General features: G+C 38.4%; 2 protein-coding genes and 1 long non-coding RNA gene across 3 annotated transcripts; 2 read left to right on the top strand and 1 right to left on the bottom strand.

Moving 5' to 3' along the window:
* Nucleotides 1-4,782: 4,782 nt before the first annotated feature.
* LOC133807396 (uncharacterized) lies at nucleotides 4,783-6,351 on the top strand. The gene is made up of 2 exons (XM_062245712.1): nucleotides 4,783-5,578; nucleotides 5,791-6,351. The coding sequence occupies exons 1-2, from the start codon at nucleotides 4,975-4,977 to the stop codon at nucleotides 5,829-5,831; spliced, it is 645 nt and encodes a 214-aa protein (XP_062101696.1). The 5' UTR covers nucleotides 4,783-4,974; the 3' UTR covers nucleotides 5,832-6,351.
* Nucleotides 6,352-6,395: 44 nt separating this feature from the next.
* On the top strand, nucleotides 6,396-10,785 carry LOC133804911 (uncharacterized). Its single transcript, XR_009878701.1, has 2 exons — nucleotides 6,396-9,901; nucleotides 10,532-10,785. It is a non-coding gene; the product is annotated as an uncharacterized LOC133804911 (long non-coding RNA).
* A 2,798-nt stretch (nucleotides 10,786-13,583) lies between these two features.
* On the bottom strand, nucleotides 13,584-16,688 carry LOC133807299 (alcohol dehydrogenase 1). The gene is made up of 9 exons (XM_062245540.1): nucleotides 16,530-16,688; nucleotides 15,936-16,072; nucleotides 15,645-15,691; nucleotides 15,195-15,520; nucleotides 14,966-15,048; nucleotides 14,804-14,879; nucleotides 14,544-14,701; nucleotides 14,273-14,434; nucleotides 13,584-13,889 (listed from the first exon to the last, which is right to left on the bottom strand). The coding sequence occupies exons 1-9, from the start codon at nucleotides 16,564-16,566 to the stop codon at nucleotides 13,773-13,775; spliced, it is 1,143 nt and encodes a 380-aa protein (XP_062101524.1). The 5' UTR covers nucleotides 16,567-16,688; the 3' UTR covers nucleotides 13,584-13,772.
* Between the last annotated feature and the right edge of the window lie 4,937 nt (nucleotides 16,689-21,625).

The raw sequence follows: 21,625 nt of genomic DNA, 5'->3' as shown, positions 1-21,625 counted from the left end.
TCGGGGGTCTACTGTGGCCCTATCTAGACTCCTAAACATGTAAGGGTTACCTTGGCCAGAAGGACCCGCGGCTGCTCCGAATTGGATCCTCTCCTCGCCCGTCCTCTGGGCGACCTCCAAAGCCCGCTTCCTATTCTTTACGAGGGGAAATTCGTCGCCCTCATCCTCCTCATCTTCATCTCCCGCGACCTCCTCCACAATGATGGGTCTGGTGTCGCGAGCAGGGGGAAGCCCCCAGGGCCTCCTGAGGTTCAAAGTCTGATTTGGGAAAATCAGCTTGCAGGCTACCATCGTCTCGTCTGTTACAAGCACGCAGTAATCTTTCTCACTGGGGGGCAGGCCCGCCAGTGTCTCGTATTGGGCCCCGAGGGTCACAGATTTCTCTGTCCTCGCGAAGATGGCTGCAGAATTAATCTAAGTCAGAAAGGGATACGGGAGGAGCTAAAACGACACTTAACTTCCGAGCTAAGGATAAAAAAACACTTACGAGGACGATTGAAGTAGTGGAGCCACAGTTTCTGAACCCCGTCGACATGAAGAATTGATCCTTAAAGTCGTTGGGGGTGGCTGGGCAGCTCGATGACCACAGCCGTGTTGGGAAATCGGGTCAAGTAATAAAACCCGTCGCCTCGCCCTCGCTGATTCGGGCTGACCTTGAGGCAGAAGAAGTACAAAATGTCCGCTGGAGTGGGGACCTCCCACTCGTGCTTCAAAAATAAATATCTCAACCCCGCCAACAACCGATAAGAGTTGGGGGGGAGCTGAAATGGTGCCAACCTCACATAATTGAGGAAGTCCGCGAAATACTGGTCCAGCGGGAGGAATGCCCCCGCCTTGAAATGCTCGCCGCTCCAGGCCGCGAATACCTCATCGAGTGGCGCGCAGCTCCGCTCGCCTTCCGCGGGGGGTCGGGCAACCACAGATGTTCTCCCCAGGGCGATGTTGTGGGAGAGAAAGATTTTGTTGATCTTCGCCTGGTCAATGACCTTTGAGACGATCCTCTCCGCCTCAAAGAAGGCATCAGGAGCGACCTCGACCTCCTGCTCCACGGCCGGCCCAAAGTTAGGGATCGGGGAATCCAGCATCACCGCCTTTCCTTTGTCTTGCTGAGAGGCCGAGCTGCCGACGGTCTTCTTTGGAGCGCTCCTCTTTGGTGCCATCTGGTCGCCTAACAAACAAAGGAAAATATTTCAGAAAAGGCGACCCAAGCATGAGTATAAATCAAATGTTATTTGCACGAGTTGAGGTAAGCCCAGCCCGTGGAGAGTGGGACCACGCAGTTCAATGAACACGCGCCTGTGCTCCCAACAGATCCCCGATTACTTGGAATTCGTGTGTCAGGAGGGTTAGGATAGAATTTTCCTTGGGGGGAAAGTTTCAGTAGGCAAAAATTGCAAAACCGCCTGTGAAGCGTGTCCCCTAAGCTACCCGGTTTTGCACCCAAAATTCCAAAACTCCTACCCATAAATTTTCCCTAGAAAATGCATCCTAAAGACCATACTCCTAAACGATTTCCTACAGCAAAATACCCTAACCTAAAAGGCTTTCACCCTTCATACCCATAAAAACCAGTAAACCCTTGCATGTGGCTACAGTAAATATTTACCTAAGCTACAGTGAAAAATATTTTCAAAACACGCATGATCAGGAGACTTACAGTGCTTGGTTGGGAGGTGAGTGAAGGTGTCGCCTAGATTGGAGCTTCGTAGGAGTTGCTCTCCCCAAAGATTCGAAGGAATCCTCATGCCTGAACTTCTTGAACACTGAGAATGGCGGTCGCAGAAAGGAGGGTTTCTTTTTCTTCTGAGATGAAGAGAGAAGAAGGAAAGAAGTTCTGAGAAATTTCAAATGAAAGGGTGGCCCATGCGTAGGGTGGCCACCCCTTTTATTTACGTGAAGGGTCACGTATAAAGGACCGTTGGATGACCCTGATGAGGGATCCGAGGCCCTCCACTCGAAATACGAAACGACGGCTGGGCATAGGCTAGGCCATTACATGCGATTCTCGTAAGACGTACCGTCACCAACCACGATGTTCCACGTATCAGGCGCCTGCGGAAGAGGTGGAATGTGAAGAGTTCATGGGAAAGCCTAAAAGCCCCTACTGTGACCTTATACGATGTGGTATACCACGAGCAGGGGCTTGGGGGCAGATGTACGCCGTTATTTTCCCATGGGCTGATTAGCGAGTTGAGCTGCGGCCTAATCAGGATTACCTCGTGGATATCCCCAAGACCGGAGCTTCCGTCATAAGATCATAGCTCCTTAGCTCGAAGTAACCCCAAGGGTTCGCCGAGATTGCCTAAGACTTGAGTCCGGACTCTGAAGGCCGAAGGTCGAGTTAGGTATCCAGCTCGTGGTACGAGCTATATATGGAGGCTATGACTCTTTGTAAAGTCAACACACGCAAGGTAAACGTGCACATATCAGACATCACGTGTTTGATATGCCCCTGACTTCTCGGACACGCAGCAGGAACGTGCGTATTCAGACACCCACGACTGAGTTGGGCCGTGCGGCCCATTATCTCCTTACCTATTGATTTGACCACACTTATGTGTCAGGTTTAGGAATTAATCATGAATGTCACAGAGTTGATACGATAGGTAAGAACGTCACAGGATGACCTTCTTACCAACTCACAGGTGCCTTCTCCTACAAATATGGAGACCCTGGGAGTTAATAAGGGTTGGATTCTCTCTTGTAAGAAATACCCTGTAATCGTATACCCAGAATATAGCAATAATATTGACTAGTGGAGTAGAAGGATTTTAACCTTTGAACCACTTAAAAAATGTGTCTTGAGTAGCCATTTCATTTCCTAAGATCATATATCTGTTTCGGTTCAACCTAAGCACTAATCCCTTTCTCTTCTTTCCTTAATTACTTGTTGGCAAAGAACCGCGTCAACAGAGTTTGGCCTTGTTATCTATGGGTTGCACTACTTGAGAATCTGATATTTCCATGTTTACATGTCACACTTCCACTTCAATTCTCATTATTGTCATTTATGTGGATGACATTTTACTTACTGGCAACTCCTTATCGATTATTACTCACTTAATTGCTTAGCTTCATACTCATTTTTTCGTTAAAGACTTGGGAAATTTTCACTATTTTCTTGGTTTAGAGGTCACTCGAAACTCTGATGGTCTTTTCCTTTGCCAAGAAAAATATGTTTCTGATTTGTTGATGTGTACTTCTCTTTTTGATGCTAAACCCGTTGCTACATCGATGGCTGCTACTGCTATTTTATCTATTCATGATGATTCACTTTTTGGTCGATGATACTAAGTATCAAAGTATTGTGGGCGCATTTCAATATTGCACTATTACTCACCCTGATATTTCTTTTGTTGTCAACAAATTGTGCTAGTTCATACATACCCCCACTAATTCTCATTGGTTGGTTGTCAAAAGCTTCCTTCGCTATCTAAAAGGTGCTCGTCACTTTGGTTTATGGTTACAATGCCTCTTTGATTTTCAATTAAGTTGTTATACTGATGCTGATTGGGCTCATTTCCCTATTGATAGACGCATTACCAATGCGTGCTGTATATTTCTTGGATGCAATCTTGTCTCTTGGGCCTTTTCTAAGCAGAAAGTTGTTTCACACTCGAGCACTAAAGTTGAATATCATAGTCTTGCCAATGGCACTTCAGAACTTACTTGGATTGAGTCCTTACTATTTGACCTTGGTATTACCTCTCCTACTCCCCCTTTTGTGTTCTGTGATAACTATGAGTGCCAGTTACTTGACTGTGAATCATATTCTTCAGGCTCGCACCAAACAAGTCGAGATTGTTTTTCATTTTGTCCAAGAACGTGTTGCGGCTCCAGTTCTTCAAGTTCGCTTCTCACACACTTCAGGTTCGCTTCATTCCTGTAGAGGATCAACTAGCTGATTTCCTTACCAAACCTCTGCTCACTACGCACCAAGCTCTTGGTTCTCACTAGCCCCTTGAGCTTTAGGGGTGATGTTAAGATATATATTTATATATAATTCTTGTATTTGTAGTATTTTCTGGTATCTTGTACATAAGCCCATTAGGTCCATTAGGTTCTTTATATTCTTTGATTACGCCTTTTTCCATTCTTTTAGCAAGTGTATATGTAATATACCTGATGTACATATTCATTCAGTGAGAATCACTATTAAAATAAGAAATTGATACCATGAAATATTCCTTGTGTATTTAATGTCATAGGATCTTTCTAGTTCAGACAAGCCTCCATTGATTGTGGAATTGTCCAATATGTGTCCACCTTTACAACTCTAATAGTACTAATTCCCTTATCCTCGTATAAGGGACTGTAATATATATTCAGCACTATTTGCTTAAGCATTTACTGAGGAATTAATACAAAGAGAATATACAACCTTTTCATCTTCCTTTTTTATCTTTTATTTCTTGATTTGGTATCAGGCGCCAATGTCTTCTACACATTCTCAAGGATATTCCTCAGTCAACATCGCCAATACAAACCCCCTTACGGCTCCTCCTACTCAGGCTCCAACTCCGTCCGCCCCTGTTCTTCCAGCACTAGGTGCTCCTCTACCTCAGCAGCTAGCCCCTATTACCTTACGGTTGGATAGAGATAACTATCCTTATTGGCGTTCTTAGATTCTCCTACAGCCCGAGCACATGTTCTCGATGGTTTTTTGCTTGGCACAAGGCCCTGTCCTTCTCAATATCTTGATGCCTCTGCAGAGCCCATTCCTAATGTTCCAAGATAGGTAAACCCTTTATTTACTTTGTGGATACGTACTGACCAAGCTCTTTTAAGCTAGCTTATAAACTCCATTTCGGAATCTATGCTAGGCCATATCCTCCGTTGCAACTTCTCTCAAGAGTTGTGTTCCTTCTTGAGAGTCTCTTTAACACTCAATCCCAAGCTCTCATACTACAGCTTCGGTTCCAACTACAGTCACTGAAAAAGGGACCTTTGTCTATCCATGACTATGTCTTGAAGATGAAATCTCTGGCCAATGGTCTCACTGCTGCTGGCCAAATCTTCGGTGACAATGACCTTATTATCTATATCCTTAGTGGTTTAGGTCTCAAGTATGACTCAGTTGTTGTCAATCTCACTTCGAGGGGGGATCGTGTGACCTTACCCGAAGTGCAATTTCTTTGGCACTACCAAGAAATGCATATTGAGCAACTCAACTATGTCTCTACTGATTTTTCTGCCCCTTCTGCTAACTATGTTGCTAAGAACAAAATGAACTTTGTTCCATCTAACTCTGGCAGGTCTCTTTCTTATCGTGGTCATGGACGTGGGCGTGGGCGTGGAAATCAAAGTCGAGTTATGTGTCAACTTTGCAACAAACCAGGTCACCCTGCAGCAAAGTGCTACCACAGGTTTGATGTTGCATTTGCACCCCTTAGCTCCAATTCGAATCCCTCTCTGAATACCTATGTTGGTCATCAAAATGGAGGAGGACAGCAGGCTTTTGTAGCTAACTCAAGCCAGCATAACAACTCTGAGGATTCAAACCGATACATGGATAGTGGAGCTACAAACCATGTCGGGGACAATGCTGGAAACCTTCATACTCAACATGAATACAACGGTAAGACTCAACTCACTATTGGTAATGGTTAGTCACTTTCTATTTCACATATTTGAAGCTCAATTATTAAAGCTACTGGTGATTCTAAACCTGTTAAACTGACCAAAATTATTTGTGTACTTCATATTACAAAAAACCTCCTTAGTATCTCTCAACTAACAAAATATAACCATGCCTATGCAACCTCTTATCCTAACTCTTGTGTTTTGAAGGAAATGAATATGAAGAGGGTTCTTTTTCAAGGGAAGGTTAGCAATGGGCTCCACCGACTCATGGCACCATCACCATGTTCACGAGGTTACATTCCAACATGCCTCACTGCTCACAAATTCATCAATAATAGTCCTAGAGTCAGTCCAAGTTTAGCATCTATTGAATCTTGTTTTCAAGTTTCCACTAATGAGTCAAGTTTATGGCACCTTAGTCTAGGCCATCCCTCAATCAATGTACTCAAACATGTTTTACTGAATGAAAAAAAAAATTACCTTCTATCTGAATTTTTGTTCTAGCTGCCAATTGGGTAAAGCACATTATAATGCTTATCCCTCCTCTCTCAAAGAATCAAAAAATGCCTTAGACTTAGTTCACTCGGATATATGGGGACCAACTCCTCTTATGTCAAGACATGGATACCGTTATTACATTCACTTTCTTGATGACTTCAGCTGCCACACTTGGATTTTTCCATTAAAAACAAAATATGAAGTCTTAAGTGTCTTTAAAAAATTTCAAATACAAGTTGATAGGAAAATAGGAACCAAAATTAAAATGGTCCAAACCGATTTGGGGAGGGGGGGGGGGGTGAATATAGAACTTTTGAACCTCATGTCAAAGCTCTAGTAATCAAATTTCGCCATCTTTGTCCACACATACACTAACAAAATGGCAAAGCCGAGAGAAAACATAGAAATATTGCAGAAACCAGTCTCACTCTAGTATGCCTCAACGTTTTTGGTGGGAAGATTTTTAAACAGCTACTTTCCTCATTAATCACCTTGTTACACCAGTTTTAAACTACAAAAGTCCTATCCAAAAATTGTTTGGTCTCACGCCCAACTACAAATTGTTAAAAACCTTTGGTTGTGCATGCTACCCTTACCTTAGGCTATACAATTAAAATAAACTTCAACTTAGATCAGCATAAAACATAAATGTATTCATTGGCTATAGTTCGAGTCATAAAGAGTATCTTTGTCTCAATACATCTGGTCGAGTTTACATTGCTAGTAGAGTCACCTTTGATGAGTCTGACTTTCCCTTCAAAACTGGTTTCAAATATGACTCTTCTTGCATAGATATTGCTCTTAAATCCAGTTAGTATCCCCAGTGGTTGCCTTACAATCCAACACTGACCTCTGAACATGCAAATAGAGTTGTGATTGACGGTGTAACTCATTCCTCTCCTTCACTTCATGAAGAATCAGCTGCAAGTCAAAACGCACCACAAAATTGTCAAACACCTCTATCAGTATCTCACCAAACTAGTCCATGAACCTCATCCTCATCCACTACTACACCATATTCATATCAACCTACCATTATCTCTAATCTCATCAGCCTCCCATCTTCGAAATAGTGCAAATACCTCACCAAAAATATAATCTCCACCTAAGCCACCTCAACCTACTCATCCCATGATCATGAGAGCAAAAGCAAGTTTCTATAAGCCATAATTTCTACACACCGTTTTTCCCTCACCTTTGGCTTTAATGACTAAGCTTAAACCAGAAAGTGATGTCGAAGCTCTAAAAATCCTCACTGGAAGGCAGCAATGGACACTAAATACTTGGCTCTTATGAAGGACAATACATGGTCACTTATTCCACGGCTTGCTAACATGAGTGTGGTTGACAACAAATGGGTGTTTAGAGTGAAAAAGAATCAAGATGGTATTGTCCAATGCTATAAGGCACGCCTTGTGGCGAAATGTTTTCAGCAAAAACCTTGTGTGTTTCTTTGAAACATTCAGTCTAGTTGTGAAAAAACTCTACTATTAGAGTCATTCTTGCTCTTGCCGCTGAAAATCGATGGGACATTCAACAAGTCGACATTGACAATGCATTTCTTAATGGAAATCTCTCTGAAACTACTTATATGTCTCAACCAATCGATTATGTAAGCAACACTCATCCCACATGTGTTTGTAAGCTCAACAAAGCCTTATATGGTCTTCGCCAAGTACCTCGGGTGTGGTTTGATCGATTGAAACAGGTTCTGCTCTCTCTTGGCTTCCAAAATTCTGTCTCAGACACCTCTTTGTTCTATTATAAGAATGTCGATGTTGAACTATATCTCCTAGTCTATGTTGATGACATCCTCCTGACTAGCAATCATCAAAGCAAAGTATCCAATATCATCACTAACCCCAAACAATTTTTCTCTCTAAAGATGCTCGGGTCTATGAATTACTTTCTTGGTTTTGAAATCACTCGGGGAGCATATGATATTCACTTGTCCCAAGCTAAATACACAACTGATTTTTTGTGCAAAACTAATATGTTTTCATGTAAGCCAAGTCCAACTCCCATCTCACAGGGAGAAAAACTAAGTATTGATGAAAACAAACCCTTTGAACAACCCACATTCTTTCGCAGTGTCATGGGGGGCTTACAATATCTCACACTCAGTCGACCGGACATAGCTCTTATAGTTAACAAACTGAGTCAATTTATGCATAATCCAATTCAGCATCACTGGACAGTATGCAAAAGATTACTCATGTATCTCAAAGGAACAATTGAACAAAGCATTGTGTTTAAACCTTCAAGCAGCTAGATAATGGAATGCTTTAGCGATGCGAATTGGGCAGGCTCCATCGATGATAGAAAGTCAACCACATGATACTATGTGTACCTCGGTGGCAATCTCATTACCTGGTTCTCAAAGAAACAAAAGGTTGTTGTAATGTCTCAAATTCCCTAATGTGGCTTAATGCCTAAATTAGGGGGTCGAGAGATCCATAATTGATTTATTATGCCATTATGTGATTAAATGCATGATTATATGATTATATGATGATAATTGCATGCATGTGAGTTCATTTATCATTAGAAGGGAATTTTTGTAATTTGGCATGTTGAGGGCATATATGTATATTTATGTGCATGTTTATGATTTATGGATGAGACCACATTATAATGTGGATTTTTTCGAGCTGTTCGGCATGAGACGATCTTAGAATGTAAATTAGCAGTTTGGTCATAATGGGATTAAGTACCGGGCTCGGGGTGAGTCTCAAGTGTAATTTGATGCTTAGTACATTACCGGGAATGAACGGGTAATGGGATATGATTTAATTATTATTTGAGAATATTGGGAATAACGGAAATTGGAGGATATAAATTATAATTAGTGGGATTAGTGGGAAATGACTGTTTTGCCCTTGGGTGGCTGTTTAAGGAACTAAATGGGCTTAGGGGAATTTTGGTATTTTGACCAAGGGATATATTTAAACTAGAATGGCTGGTTGTAGAAGGAATTAAGCAGCCAAAACAGATTTCTTTTCCTTCTACCTCTCGATCATCTCTTCTTCTTCTTCGAGGCTTGGAATTTTAAGGCAAGATTGAGGATTCAAGCAAGGGAATCAAGGCTTGTGAGCTTAGATTATTGGTTCAGTCATTGGAAGGGGTTCAATTCAAGTCAGGGGTAAGAATTCTAAGCTTCATTTTCTAGTTTTGCTCTGTTTTGAGTTAGTTCTTGAGCTTGAGAGTTTTGATCTTAAAAGTGGTTATTTGGTGTGGTTTTAAATGATTCAAAGCTTGGGTTTTGTGGTTAAACTAGTGGATATGTTATGTTCATGATTGGTTTTGATTTTGGGATGGTTTGATGGAGGTTTGATTGAGGTTTGAATTGAGAAAATGGGCAGGGGAGCTGGGTTCGCTGGGTCAAGTCGTGACCTAGTTCATGCAAGTCGCGACTTAGACCCAAGTCAGAGCCTCCCTTGGGCTCTGTGAAGCAGGTGCGCCGCGACTTGCTAGGCCAAGTCGCGACCCGCCCCTGGTACCCCAGATAGATTGCTCTCTGTCTTGGGGGCACGTCGCGACTCACTAGGCCAAGTCATGACCCACCCCTTCCTTTTGTGCCAGGGAGGAGTTTTCAAGGGCTTAGGCTCGGGGTTCCATTTCCTATGGCTCGGGATCGAATCAACTAGCCATTTTAGTATGATTCGAGGCCCCGGGAGCGAGGTTTTAGATTATAAACCCTTTTATTATTTATTTTTATTGATGAGATTTCATATTGGTTATGACTAGGTGACCGCTAAGGAACTTAAGGACTGATCGTTCTCAAAGGTCGTTCTTCTACTATTTCTCGTTCGAACCAAAGGTAAGAAAACTGCGCCCAATATGTGATATGCATGGTTATTGATAAAGCATGTTGAGTGGTCTATTTATTGACATTGATTGCATTGTAAATGCATAACAACCTTGCTTATCTGTGTATGGAAATGACTCATTAATCAGAGAACGTCATTGGTGTTTAGTATTGATCCTGAAGCTGTGACTTATCAGTCAAGTTCAGTGGTGATATGAGCACTGGTCGTATGGTATTGGCTTAAGAGTCAAGAACGACATTAATGTGTTTAACACAGGGCAAAATAATTAGATCTAATCACCACGAGCATGAAATGCTTGACCGACCCTAAGTTCAATGAAATCTAAAAGTGCTTGTCTAGTCTAAAGACTAGTTACATAGAGCCAGAGTCAAAAGGCTTAGGTGACTGAATGTCACATGGCTTAGGGTGTAGAGCCCTAGAGATAGACTTATTAGTCATCTATCCAAAGATAGACTTATTAGTCACTTATTTGATTAGGGTGCGGAGCCCAAAGTGTGACTCACTTATTTGATTAGGGCTGCAAGCCCCTGAATGATTACCAGAATCATTTATTGATATTACATATATACAGTAATAAGTTTTCTTACTGAGCCTTGGGTCACGGGTGCTATGTGGTGCAGGTAAAGGGAAAGAAAAGCTCACCCAACCTTGAGTGGAGAGCTTAGGTGGCGATGTGTACATATGTGGCTGCTTGACCACAACGGCTAAGGTGTTTCTCAGAAGAACTAAACCCTATTTTTGCCGCTTAGGTCGGTGGGTTGTAATTTTTACACTGTACTGACCATTTTATATTGTAAATAACTTTATAAACACCTTTATGGACCCATGTACAGTTTTTTGTTTTAAATAAAATATATTCATTCATTTTGATTGAGATTTTTCACCTTAGCCTATTAATAAAACCTAGATGCACATTTATAACCAAATGACTCGTTTAGCGAGTTAAGTACTATTTAAAGTCTACAGTAACGGTCTTTGAGTAACTAGGGCGTTACAGTTGTGGAAGAGTCATCAACTGATGTAGAATACAAAGCACTATCCCAAACAGCTACAGAAGTTGCTTGGCTAAATGAATTGTTCAAAAAAATCGGACTGAAACACAGTACACCTGCTGTCATTTGGTGCGATAACGCAGGTGCCAAGTAGCTTTCATCTAATCTAGTTTTTCACAGCAGAACAAAGCAAACTGAAGGTGATGTGCATTACATTAGAGACCTCATCAAGCAAGGCCTTGTTGAAATCAAGCATATCCCTAAAAAAGAGCAAATAGCAAATGTTTTCACCAAAGCTGTTTCAATCACTCAGTTTGAATATATGAAGAACAATCTTGTTGTAGTATCACTACAATAGCCAAGCTTGAGGGAGCATGTTAAAATAAGAATTTGATAGCATGGAATATGCCTTGTGTATTTACTGTCATATGATTCTTCTAGATCAGACAAGCCTCCACTGATTGTGGAATTGTACAATATGTGTCCACCTTTACACCTATAATAATACCAATTTTATTATACCTGTACAAGGTACTGTAATATATATTCAGCACTATTTGCTGAAGCATTTTAATAAGGAATTAATACAAAGAGAATATACAGCCTTTTCATATTCTTTTTTTATCTTTTATTTCTTGATTATCACGAACAATTTTCTCTCTCAAATTGCCCTTCTCTGTTCTCAAACATGTCTCTTAGCTGAGTGCTTTTTCCCCACACTTGGCATCATATATCTGTAAAACATTGGGGTATGTCTCCCATTACTACCCAAGGGCTTTGACAATTCAACACTATTGATTTCATCTTATTCCAGAACTCTATCGACTTTAGATTTTGAGATTTTTGCAAGGAACCCCAAGTTGCATAAAGAAAAGAACCTCAATAACAGCTGATGTTTGGTTGGAGTTAATAAAATCGAACGAAATGAAAAATAATCATTTTGTATTTCATTCATTTGTTTAGTTGCATTTTAGTGTATTAGAATATCATTCTAATGGAAAGGTTTTTTCACATTTTTTGTGGAATAACTATTCCATTTGAAAATGTAAGGAATAACCATTCTAATGCAAGATTAAAAAAAAATTAATTTTTTATTTATATTAATTTTTATTCTATTCCATTCCTATTCAATTTCTCATTCCATTTTCTATTCTTCTATTTTCATTCCCTCCAACCAAATGATATCTAAGTATTTTTTTTAAATGAACAAAAACCACAAACTATTTCAATATTTGGAATGATAATGCTAGACACGTCCTCAATTTATACATTATTTTTGTACATTATGATGTGTCATTATTTACAACCACATCAATGAAAGATGAGACATGTTTGTGGTAACAATTTTTAATTGAGTTTATATCTTTTTGGACCCTGTATTTTTTCTGATTACCTATTTGGATCCTGTGTTTTAAAAAATTCATTTTTGGATCCTATATTTAGTAAAATAGTTCAAATAGACCCATAAAGTCAATTTTGATGAAGAAAAAAATTGAAGATAATAATACAATTTTTAAGCATAATTATTTTATTTTTGTTTTGAATTGTTAATTTGGTGAATTATTTGTGATTTCTATTGAGAAAACTTTGACCAAAATCAGGTTTAAGGTTTTATTTAACCATTTTACAAAATATATGGTCCAAAAAATAATTTGTCAAAACACAAAATCAAACAGGTAATGTGACAAAATATAGGGTCTAAAAAATATAAATCCTTTCTAATTCCAACTATTCACATGGTTATACACAGTTAGCTCAATGGAGGCCTAAAGAAAATAATAAGGCAAATCTTATTATGAGCACTTGTTATTGAAAAATAAGAATAAATCAGAGTAAAAAATTCTCATGGTCTAGAAGAAATGCAAAGTTAGAAAATATATTAAGTGAGTCAGGCCAGATATGCTGTCAAAGACGATGTTGTCATTGCTTTTAAAAATAGGTGTGTTTACCTCACAACCCGAAATTAATAATGGGTTAATACATTTTTAGATCATGTGTTTTGTCTCATTACCTGTTTGGATCTTGTGTTTTGACAAATTACTTTTTGGACCCTATGTTTTGTAAAATAGTTAAAATAGAACCATAAACTCAATTTTGATGAAAAAAAAATTTGAATATAATAACACAGTTTTTAATCAAAATAATTTTTTTTTTTTTTCTGAATTGTTAGTTTGGTAAATAATTTGTGATTTTAATTGAGAAAACATTGACCAAAATCGGGTTTAGAATTCTATTTTAACAATTTTACAAAATATAAGGTCCAAAGAATAATTTGTCAAAATATAAAGTCCAAAAAAATATAAACCCGTTAATAATTGGGCAATTTCTTCACTAGTGATTTTCGTACTTATAACAATATGAAAACCTACTTGTACAAAATAAACTTAGATTTAAGAATTCATTTATGAGTGAATGTGGATGAACTTGGGTACGATCTTGGGTTGAAGTGGTCAGAGAAACATGGCCAACTTGAAATGTTTCAGCGAGGACAACACCGATTGCTCTGTTTGTTCACTATTTGAGGAGCCAAACACCATTGGCTAAGAGTTACCTCTTCATAATAGATTGTAGTATACTATGCTTGCAGTAGTTATATTGTAATTTTTCAAGTTTGCATAAACTTTATCATCATCAGAGAGACAGCTAAACAAATCATCACATAAGTAAGAACAAAAGGGGAAAAGTTTAAATCGCTGTAATATTATTGTAAAAGAGTTTTTTTTTTCTTTATTTGGACAAAAGACAAGACTCGAAAATGCAGACATATTTATTTAGCTGGACATATAAACTCCTTCATGGCATATTCTCTTCGATTATCAACACTCAACGACTATTCGATGGAACACAGAGAACCCATCTGAGCAACACTCTACTCTTCCATGCGGATGATGCAACGGATAGACTCCCCTTTCAGCATGTACTCGAATGCCTTGTTGATCTCAGAGAATGGGACTGTGTGAGTGATGAATTTCTCTATGTCCAACTCCTGCAAATATCAAAACTAAGTCAATACTAGAAATAGCAAAGTGAGATTGACAAGTTCTATACCAATGATTTAGACCAAGATCAATAATAAACAATGGAAATATACCTAAAATAGTATGTTTCCTTGAAAAGAATAAGGCTTTTGCTTCACAGTAATTTAATAAAGTTCACACATGGAATCTTATGACTACATTTAAGTTCAAAAGTTAATTACTTCTTTTTCTATGGTTTATTAGAAGTGGCACCAGTTCCATAATATATAATGATGGTCCCAGAGACTAGTTTCAGCAATTCAGGCTAAATTTAGTTCAACCCCACTTCAAAGCAAAGAAGTATAATCTCAAACTACTTCTGTTAAAAGAAAGAGAGACAAGACCAGTTTACCTTGTTCATGTACTGTTCCACAACACCGGGAAGATCAGACCGGGGTTTATAGTTACCGTAGAAGGTACCCTTTAGAGTCCTCTCGTTTAAGAAGTTCACTGGATGGGTCTTGAATGCATCATCTTTGTTTGGCACACCTACTAGTACAGCAACACCCCATCCCTAAGCCAAAACAGTAAAAAAATGTTGTTAATCTTTGAATAACCAATGCAATGCAATATAATTGGATCGTCTTTCAAACAAGAGAAGATGAAGTTGGTCAAGTATTTACATCATGAACACATTCAAAGGCAGAGATCATGGCCTGGACGCTTCCGGTACATTCGACACTCCTGTCCACTCCTCCGTCGGTCATTTCAGCAATAACCTCTTGAACTGGTTTGCTATGATCTTTTGGATTCACAAACTCATTGACTCCAAACTTTTTGGCTGCAAGTAAGAATAGGTATTAAAAATCAACACACACAAGTATATAACAACTTAATTGAGAGCTATGTATAATGCAGACTCAACAGCCTTTAACAACTTTACCTTCTTCGAATCGGTTCGAGTTCAAATCAACACCGATGATCCTCGCAGCGCCAGCCATCCTCGCACCTTCGGCAGCCTAAAAAGAGAAGAGGATATAGTCACACACCCTTTAACACAGACAGAATCAGAGTGACAAAGAACAAACAAGAATGAGTAACTTACAGCAAGACCAACAGCACCCAATCCAAAAATGGCAACAGTTGATCCCTTTGCTGGCTTAGCAACATTCAAAGTGGCACCAAGACCTACAAAGCAACAACACCAAATTTATCAAAATCAAATCTAAACATGCTTCCATATAATACTTTAGTAGCCGAGAGGCGAAGCTAGAAATTTAAGTTAGTCGAGTGTGGGGCTTCGCCCCTAATACTGTCTATATGTTGATTCGAACCTGTGCAAATTCCACAGCTAAGTACGCAAACTTTGTCGAGTGGGGCAGCAGGGTTGATCTTGGCAACACATCCAGAATGGACAACAGTGTATTCACTGAAGGTAGAGGTCCCAACAAAATGGTAAATGGGCTGGCCATTCTTGGAGAATCTGGTCTTCCCGTCATTGAGCATAACACCTCTGTCCGTGTTGATCCTTAGAAGATCACACATGTTGCTCTCCGGCGACTTGCAGTGGCGGCAATCCCCGCACTCCCCGGTGAACACCGGCAGAACATGGTCACCTGGCTGAAGCTCGGTGACACCCTCACCAACACTCTCAACAATTCTGCAAACAGAGATCAAGTCACATCAGCTAGTTACTTACTATGATCTTCTACAAAAAAATAAAAAAAATTAATAAAAGCTGAAGGCAAAGATGTTAAAATCTAATTCCATATACAAATACGTACCCTCCTGCCTCATGACCAAATATGCGAGGAAACACCGGTGTTTGACCCTGCAAAAATAGAACCAAATTATATTTGGGAAAGATTATATACAGAAATGATGCTATATATCTATCTATGAAAAGTTTTATGGAAAGATCAAGAATAGTACTACTTTCTAAAGAATCTAATTGCAACGCTACCTATAGAGAGAAACCACTCATCAGAATCTAGAGTATAGGCTTAGAATGTCTCTTTTTGAAGGAAAAAAAAAATATATACATAAATAAATTTTTATATAATCCATAGATTTACCTTGGCTTCCCAGAAATAAACATCTGTGTGGCAAAGAGCGGTAAAGAGGATCTTCAAACGAACTTCATTAGCCTGTGGCGGTGCCACCTCAACCTCCTCAATTACCAGTGGCTTCCCAGCTTCCCATGCCACAGCAGCTGAAATCACATAAACCCCATACTACTATTATTAATATTTCTTTTGTTTTTTAATATTTTTATTGAAAGGAAAAAAAAAAAATCCGACCACGCTAGTCATAGAAAGACAATTTTCTGCAAAATCTAGGCTTAGATTGCCATTTGTAACAATTTTACTTTATGTTTTTGGTCAAAAAATCTCCAACATTCTTTTCTCATTCGAAAAAACAAAATATTTTTTTAAGAAAATACAGAGGATTCCAAGTCATCAAAGGGTAGGATGACGTATTACCCTGCTACTAGAAAAAGGAAAGTGTAATTTTTTTCAATGAGATTTTCAGTGACTCAGCATCAGTAATCACAGTTAACAGAAATTAAATCCTACAAATGATCATTAACAATACAAAACAACAAAGAAGAAGATCGATCATAAGAAAAATGAGTAAAAAAAAAGGAATCAATGAAGAAAAAGACTGACCTCTGCACTTAATGACCTGACCAGCTGTGCTCGACATGGCTTCTTCTTCTTCTTCTTTTTCTCCTCAGAAAACGACTGTGATTTTGTGAAAGTAACAGTTTTTTCAAAGCTATGATAGATCAGCTTAGATGATTGTAGTGAGTATCAGAGATGGGAAAGAGGGTATTTATATAAGTGGACAAACACAGTTTTTTTTTTCAAAAAAAAAAAAAATAATAATAATAAAAAAATCTTGGTGTACTAAATTGTCAAATGGTCCCAAAGCATAATACCATATTTGCTGGACACAAAAGTTAAAACCAGATCATGCTTACCAAAAAAAAAATCAAAACCAGATTATGAAAATAATTGCATTGGTGTCCAATTGTAAAAACCACAGCTTTAAAACCGGTGGTCTCATAATGTTTGGTTTCGGGTTTTGGGTTTTGGAGTTTTACCAGCGGCGCCTTTGGTTAGTGACACGTGGCACCAGGAGAAGTTCTTTCCTACGAATACTTTTGTTATTATATTATATGTTCTGAGTGACGTGGCCGTTGTTGTAGAAGCCACCGTAATAGTTTAGCCAACAGAACATGGGGAACTCATCCCATAGTACCAATAAGACTATATAAAATTGAAAAAGTTGTCATACCTTTTTTCTTTTCTCTAATTAACTCAAAATATATATATATATGAAATTCTATCCATAGTTTGAGCGTAAATGGTCAACGCTCGATGAACAGTAACCCAATTTGTAGCCTTAAAATATTACCTGACTATTTAGTTGTGATTAGATTATATTAGTCTAAGGTAAAAAAAAAAAAAAATTTGTTATATTTTTCAATAACTAATTTTGTTTTTGATATTTTGAGAAAGAAAATTTGTAGTAGCTAGCTAATAAAGAAACAAAAGAAAAGTTGGTTTGGACTATTTGAACTTTTACTTTCCAAAAGATAATAAAGAACTTAACTCAGGGAGGTGAGTATTTATAGTAATGTGATGTTGCATTGTCCTATATTCTTATCTAAGCCAAAAAAACAAGTCCGGCTAAGCGAGACTCGTGAGTCGTGAGTAGCAAGTTGCATTAATATTATTTTTTTAATTAGATAATATATTACTTTTTTTTAATTCGATAGTAGATATTTTGACCAAAAAAATAGTAGATATAGTAATATCTACCATATTCTATAGAAGGATCAATATTACAAGTTACACTCTTTTTTTTCTGTCTTCTTGTGTAAATATATAATATAACTTTCTTTTGTATTTTTTGTTTAGTGTAAGGTGGGAAAGATATTCTAACTCTTGCAATCTATTATGTAATAATTTATGGGAATACCAAGCAAGCTCTTTATATATGGGAAATTTTTTTGTAGTAATTGTTTACCGATAGGTATTTTTAATATTTTTTATATATGAATAAGTTATAACTTTATATTTTTTTACATGACCGGTGGATAATGTAGTTACAACAGAGTTCTCACAAATTTTTAAGAAATTTTAGATAATTTAGGATATCGAAATCAGGATTTAAATAGCATATTGTACGCTCGTATATCAATATATATGTGCATACATTTATTCTATATGACTCAATAATAAGTAATGATATGTGCACCCAAAATATGCTCTTAAACATTACATACAGTGACATGATAGTTTAGCATAACCAATCACATTTATCAAAACTAGGACTCATTGTTTTAAAAAGCAGTACCATATCACTGTGTGTAATGTTTTGGAGCGCTTCTCTGGCCCATCAAACAATATTAGGTGCTAAGGGAGTCACTAGCTATGGTCCTCGAGGCTTTTCTCCAGCTAGCTTAAGCATGGCACGACATAATCCAAGACGATCTAGGATTTGCTAACTTCCAACACACTATCTATGAGCTCGTGGATAATTATGAGTTCTATCGACTGGAAATGATTCTTACTCCAAATGAGGATGTAGATCTAGAGGAGCACGAGAAGATGGTGCACGACCTTGTGGGAGAAGCAACGCGACAAGAGGTGCTACACGATATACCGGAAGTAAGCGACAAGTTAAGGGCAAGGGCTAGTGCCCCTGATTACTTTCATATCTCTGAGGACATCTTTGATTACGACTCTGAGGACGAGTCGACAATGGAAGTTTAGAGCCTTTTTTCCCTAAATCCCTTGTTTAGTATTATTAATTAAATAAATGGGATTTTCTTTTGATATATTTGGATATTTTGGGATATTTGAATGGTAAAGACCTATTTTGAGGAATTTTAAGTATTCAATATAATTATCCTTTCAATATTTGAAATTTTTATAAATGGATGGAAGTATAAGAATGTGCATCGATTACCAAGAATACAATAAGGTCACAATTGATAACAAGTATCGTTTGCTTAGGATAGATGACCTTTTGATCAACTGCATGGGGCAGCAGTGTTTTCCAATATTGATTCGCATTCCGAGATCCGGATGCCATCAATGAGAGGGGGTGAGGGGAGATGTTCCCAAGACGGCATTCAAGCTCGCTATAGGTGTCATAAGTTTCTAGTGAGGTTTTTTGGACTCACCAATGCCCAACGACATTCATGGAATTGATGAATATAGTATTTAAGGATGTGTTGGATAAGTTCCCAGTGGTGTTCACAGATGACACCCCTAATCTACTTTAGGACTAAGGAAGAGAATGAGGAGCATTTGAGTTAGGCACACAGTAGACGTCAAGAACAAGTAAGGCATTTGGAATCCAAAGACAGAACAGCAGTGGAACCAGCTAAGATTGAGTCCATTAGGAATTGGTCCCAAACCAAGAATGGCTCAGAGGTCCGGAGTTTCTTAGGGTCATCAAGTTATTACCAGAAGGTTGTTGAAGGTTTCTCCAAGCTTGCGACGCCCTTGATCAAACTGAGCCCATAATCACCAAAGAGTTCACCTGGGCCAAGAAACGGGAAGGAAGTTTCCAAACTGTGAAAGGAAAGCTGACCTTTGTGTCGATCTTTTGTGTTCCCACCAAAGGGGGAGATTCACGGTGTATTGTGATGCGTCCAAAAATGGCTTGGGATGCTTATTGATGTAGAATGAAATGGTGGTAACGTACGCCTCGAGACAAATTCAAGGTTATAAACAAAGGTTTCCTACTCATGACCTAGAGTGGGCAACATGAGTGTTTGCACTAAAGATATGGAGGCACCATTTTTAAAAGGCATATCATCAGTGCTGGAATAAGGCTGGTAATCGGAGGCTTAACAAATCTCACCCTATAATTCATTATGTTAGAACAGAATAGAGATTGGCGGAAAGTAGATGGAGCCCTAGAAAAGCAAGAGGCTTTGGTACAAGGAAATGGTAATGGTGACTTCTCTTTCTCCAAAAAGAGGTTGTCGTGATGTAAGGATAGAATCTTTGTGTGTTTAAGAATTATGAAAAGGCCCATATGACACCCATTATTTGAATCTAAGATCAACGAAAGCATACCAAGACCTTAAGACGTTATATTAGTGGTCAGGAATAAAGAAATACATCGCCAAGATTATAAGAATAATGAAATTGTGAGACTTCACGGGGTACCAAAGTCGATTATTGTTGATAGAGGCTCAGTGTTTACTTCGAACTTTGGAAGGATACATAGAAAAGAATTGGGTACAAGGTTGAAATTCAGTACTGCTTTCACCCTTAGACAGATGGGCAAAGTGAGATGACCAACCAGATTTTTGGAAGTTATGTTGAGGTATTGTACTTTGGATTCTTTTTTAGAAACTTGAAAACTGATCCCTACCTCTAATGGAGTTTTCTTACAACCATAGTCATTAGTATGCTATTGGAATGGCTACTACGAGATGCTATATGAACGCAAGTGTAGATCTCCCTTGAACTGGGATGAAGTTGGGAAGGAACATATATTAGGCCTCAGGATGGTTAGAGAAGCTAATGAGGAAATTAAGTGATTTCTCCAGGACAATCTTACTGCTCAAAGTAGGCGAGAAGGGGTTATACGTGGCCCTTAAGAGAAGGGACATCGAGTTTTTCAGTTGGTGAGTTGTGTTTTGATAGTCTCGCTAATGAATGGAGTTATGCATTTTGACAAGAAAGGAAAGTTGAGCCTGAGATGTATATGTCCATATGAGAGTTTGGACAAAGTTGGACAAGTTATGTATCGTTTGGCACTGCCCCAATACTCGCTAAGCGCATAATGTCCTTCACATTTCGATGTTGTGAAAGTGTGTGTCATATCCCTCCCATGTCTTGAGTTATGAACCGTTACAACTAGAGAAGGACCTGAGTTACGATGAGCAGCTGAAGCGTATCATTGAAGAGGGAATCAAGGAACAGAGGTTCAAGAAGATTCCATTGGATAAGGTCATGTGGAAGAATAATACGAAGAATGAGGCAACATGGGAACTAGAGGAATGACATAAAAGAAAGATACCTCGAGTTATTGGATAAGAAAGAATTTCGAGACGAAATTCCTTTTAAGGAGGGTATAATGTAGTGCACCAAATTTTTTTATTTTTATTAGTTACTTTATTTTTTTTCATTTTTAAGTGTTAGGAATTTTAAGTTAATTATTTGAATGTTTAGAGTTAATTGAATTTTATTTGTTTTATTTATTTGATTTATTTTGTGAATTTATTTATGAGTTTTGATTAGGTGCATGATAGTGCATGGTTAGTAGGGTAGACTTGTGCACTTTGTGTGTGAATATGTGCATGGTATGCATGATAAGCATGCATTAGATTTCCATGCATATTAATTTCCCTATTTTATTTAATGAAAATGAAATTATAAGAAGGGAAAACTCGAGAACACTTGTCTTCACACAAGTGTAAAATTGAAAACAAGAGAGAGAGAGAGAGAGAGAGAGAGAGAGAGAGAGAGAGAGTAGGCGTGTGGAAAGTGAAGACCACGGAAAATAATGGTTTCCTTATTTAGCTAGGTAGACATATCATTTTCTTTAATTATTTTTATTTAAAGGAAAAATCAATGGAAAATAGAATTTGGGAAAGTTCCCTTTTCCCACCCACACTTAGGGTTCGACCATTAGGCCCTTAAATAGAAAAAAATGAGAGCTTGAAGAGCTCTTAGGGTGGCTGCCTAGAATAGAGGAATAGAGAGGAAGAGAGAGCATGAGATAGAAAGAG

Source organism: Humulus lupulus, chromosome X (assembly GCF_963169125.1).
Source record: "Humulus lupulus chromosome X, drHumLupu1.1, whole genome shotgun sequence".
In the NCBI taxonomy this organism is placed as follows: Eukaryota; Viridiplantae; Streptophyta; class Magnoliopsida; order Rosales; family Cannabaceae; genus Humulus; species Humulus lupulus.
Note: the sequence above shows the minus strand (reverse complement) of the source record. Positions and strands in the feature narration are given on the sequence as shown.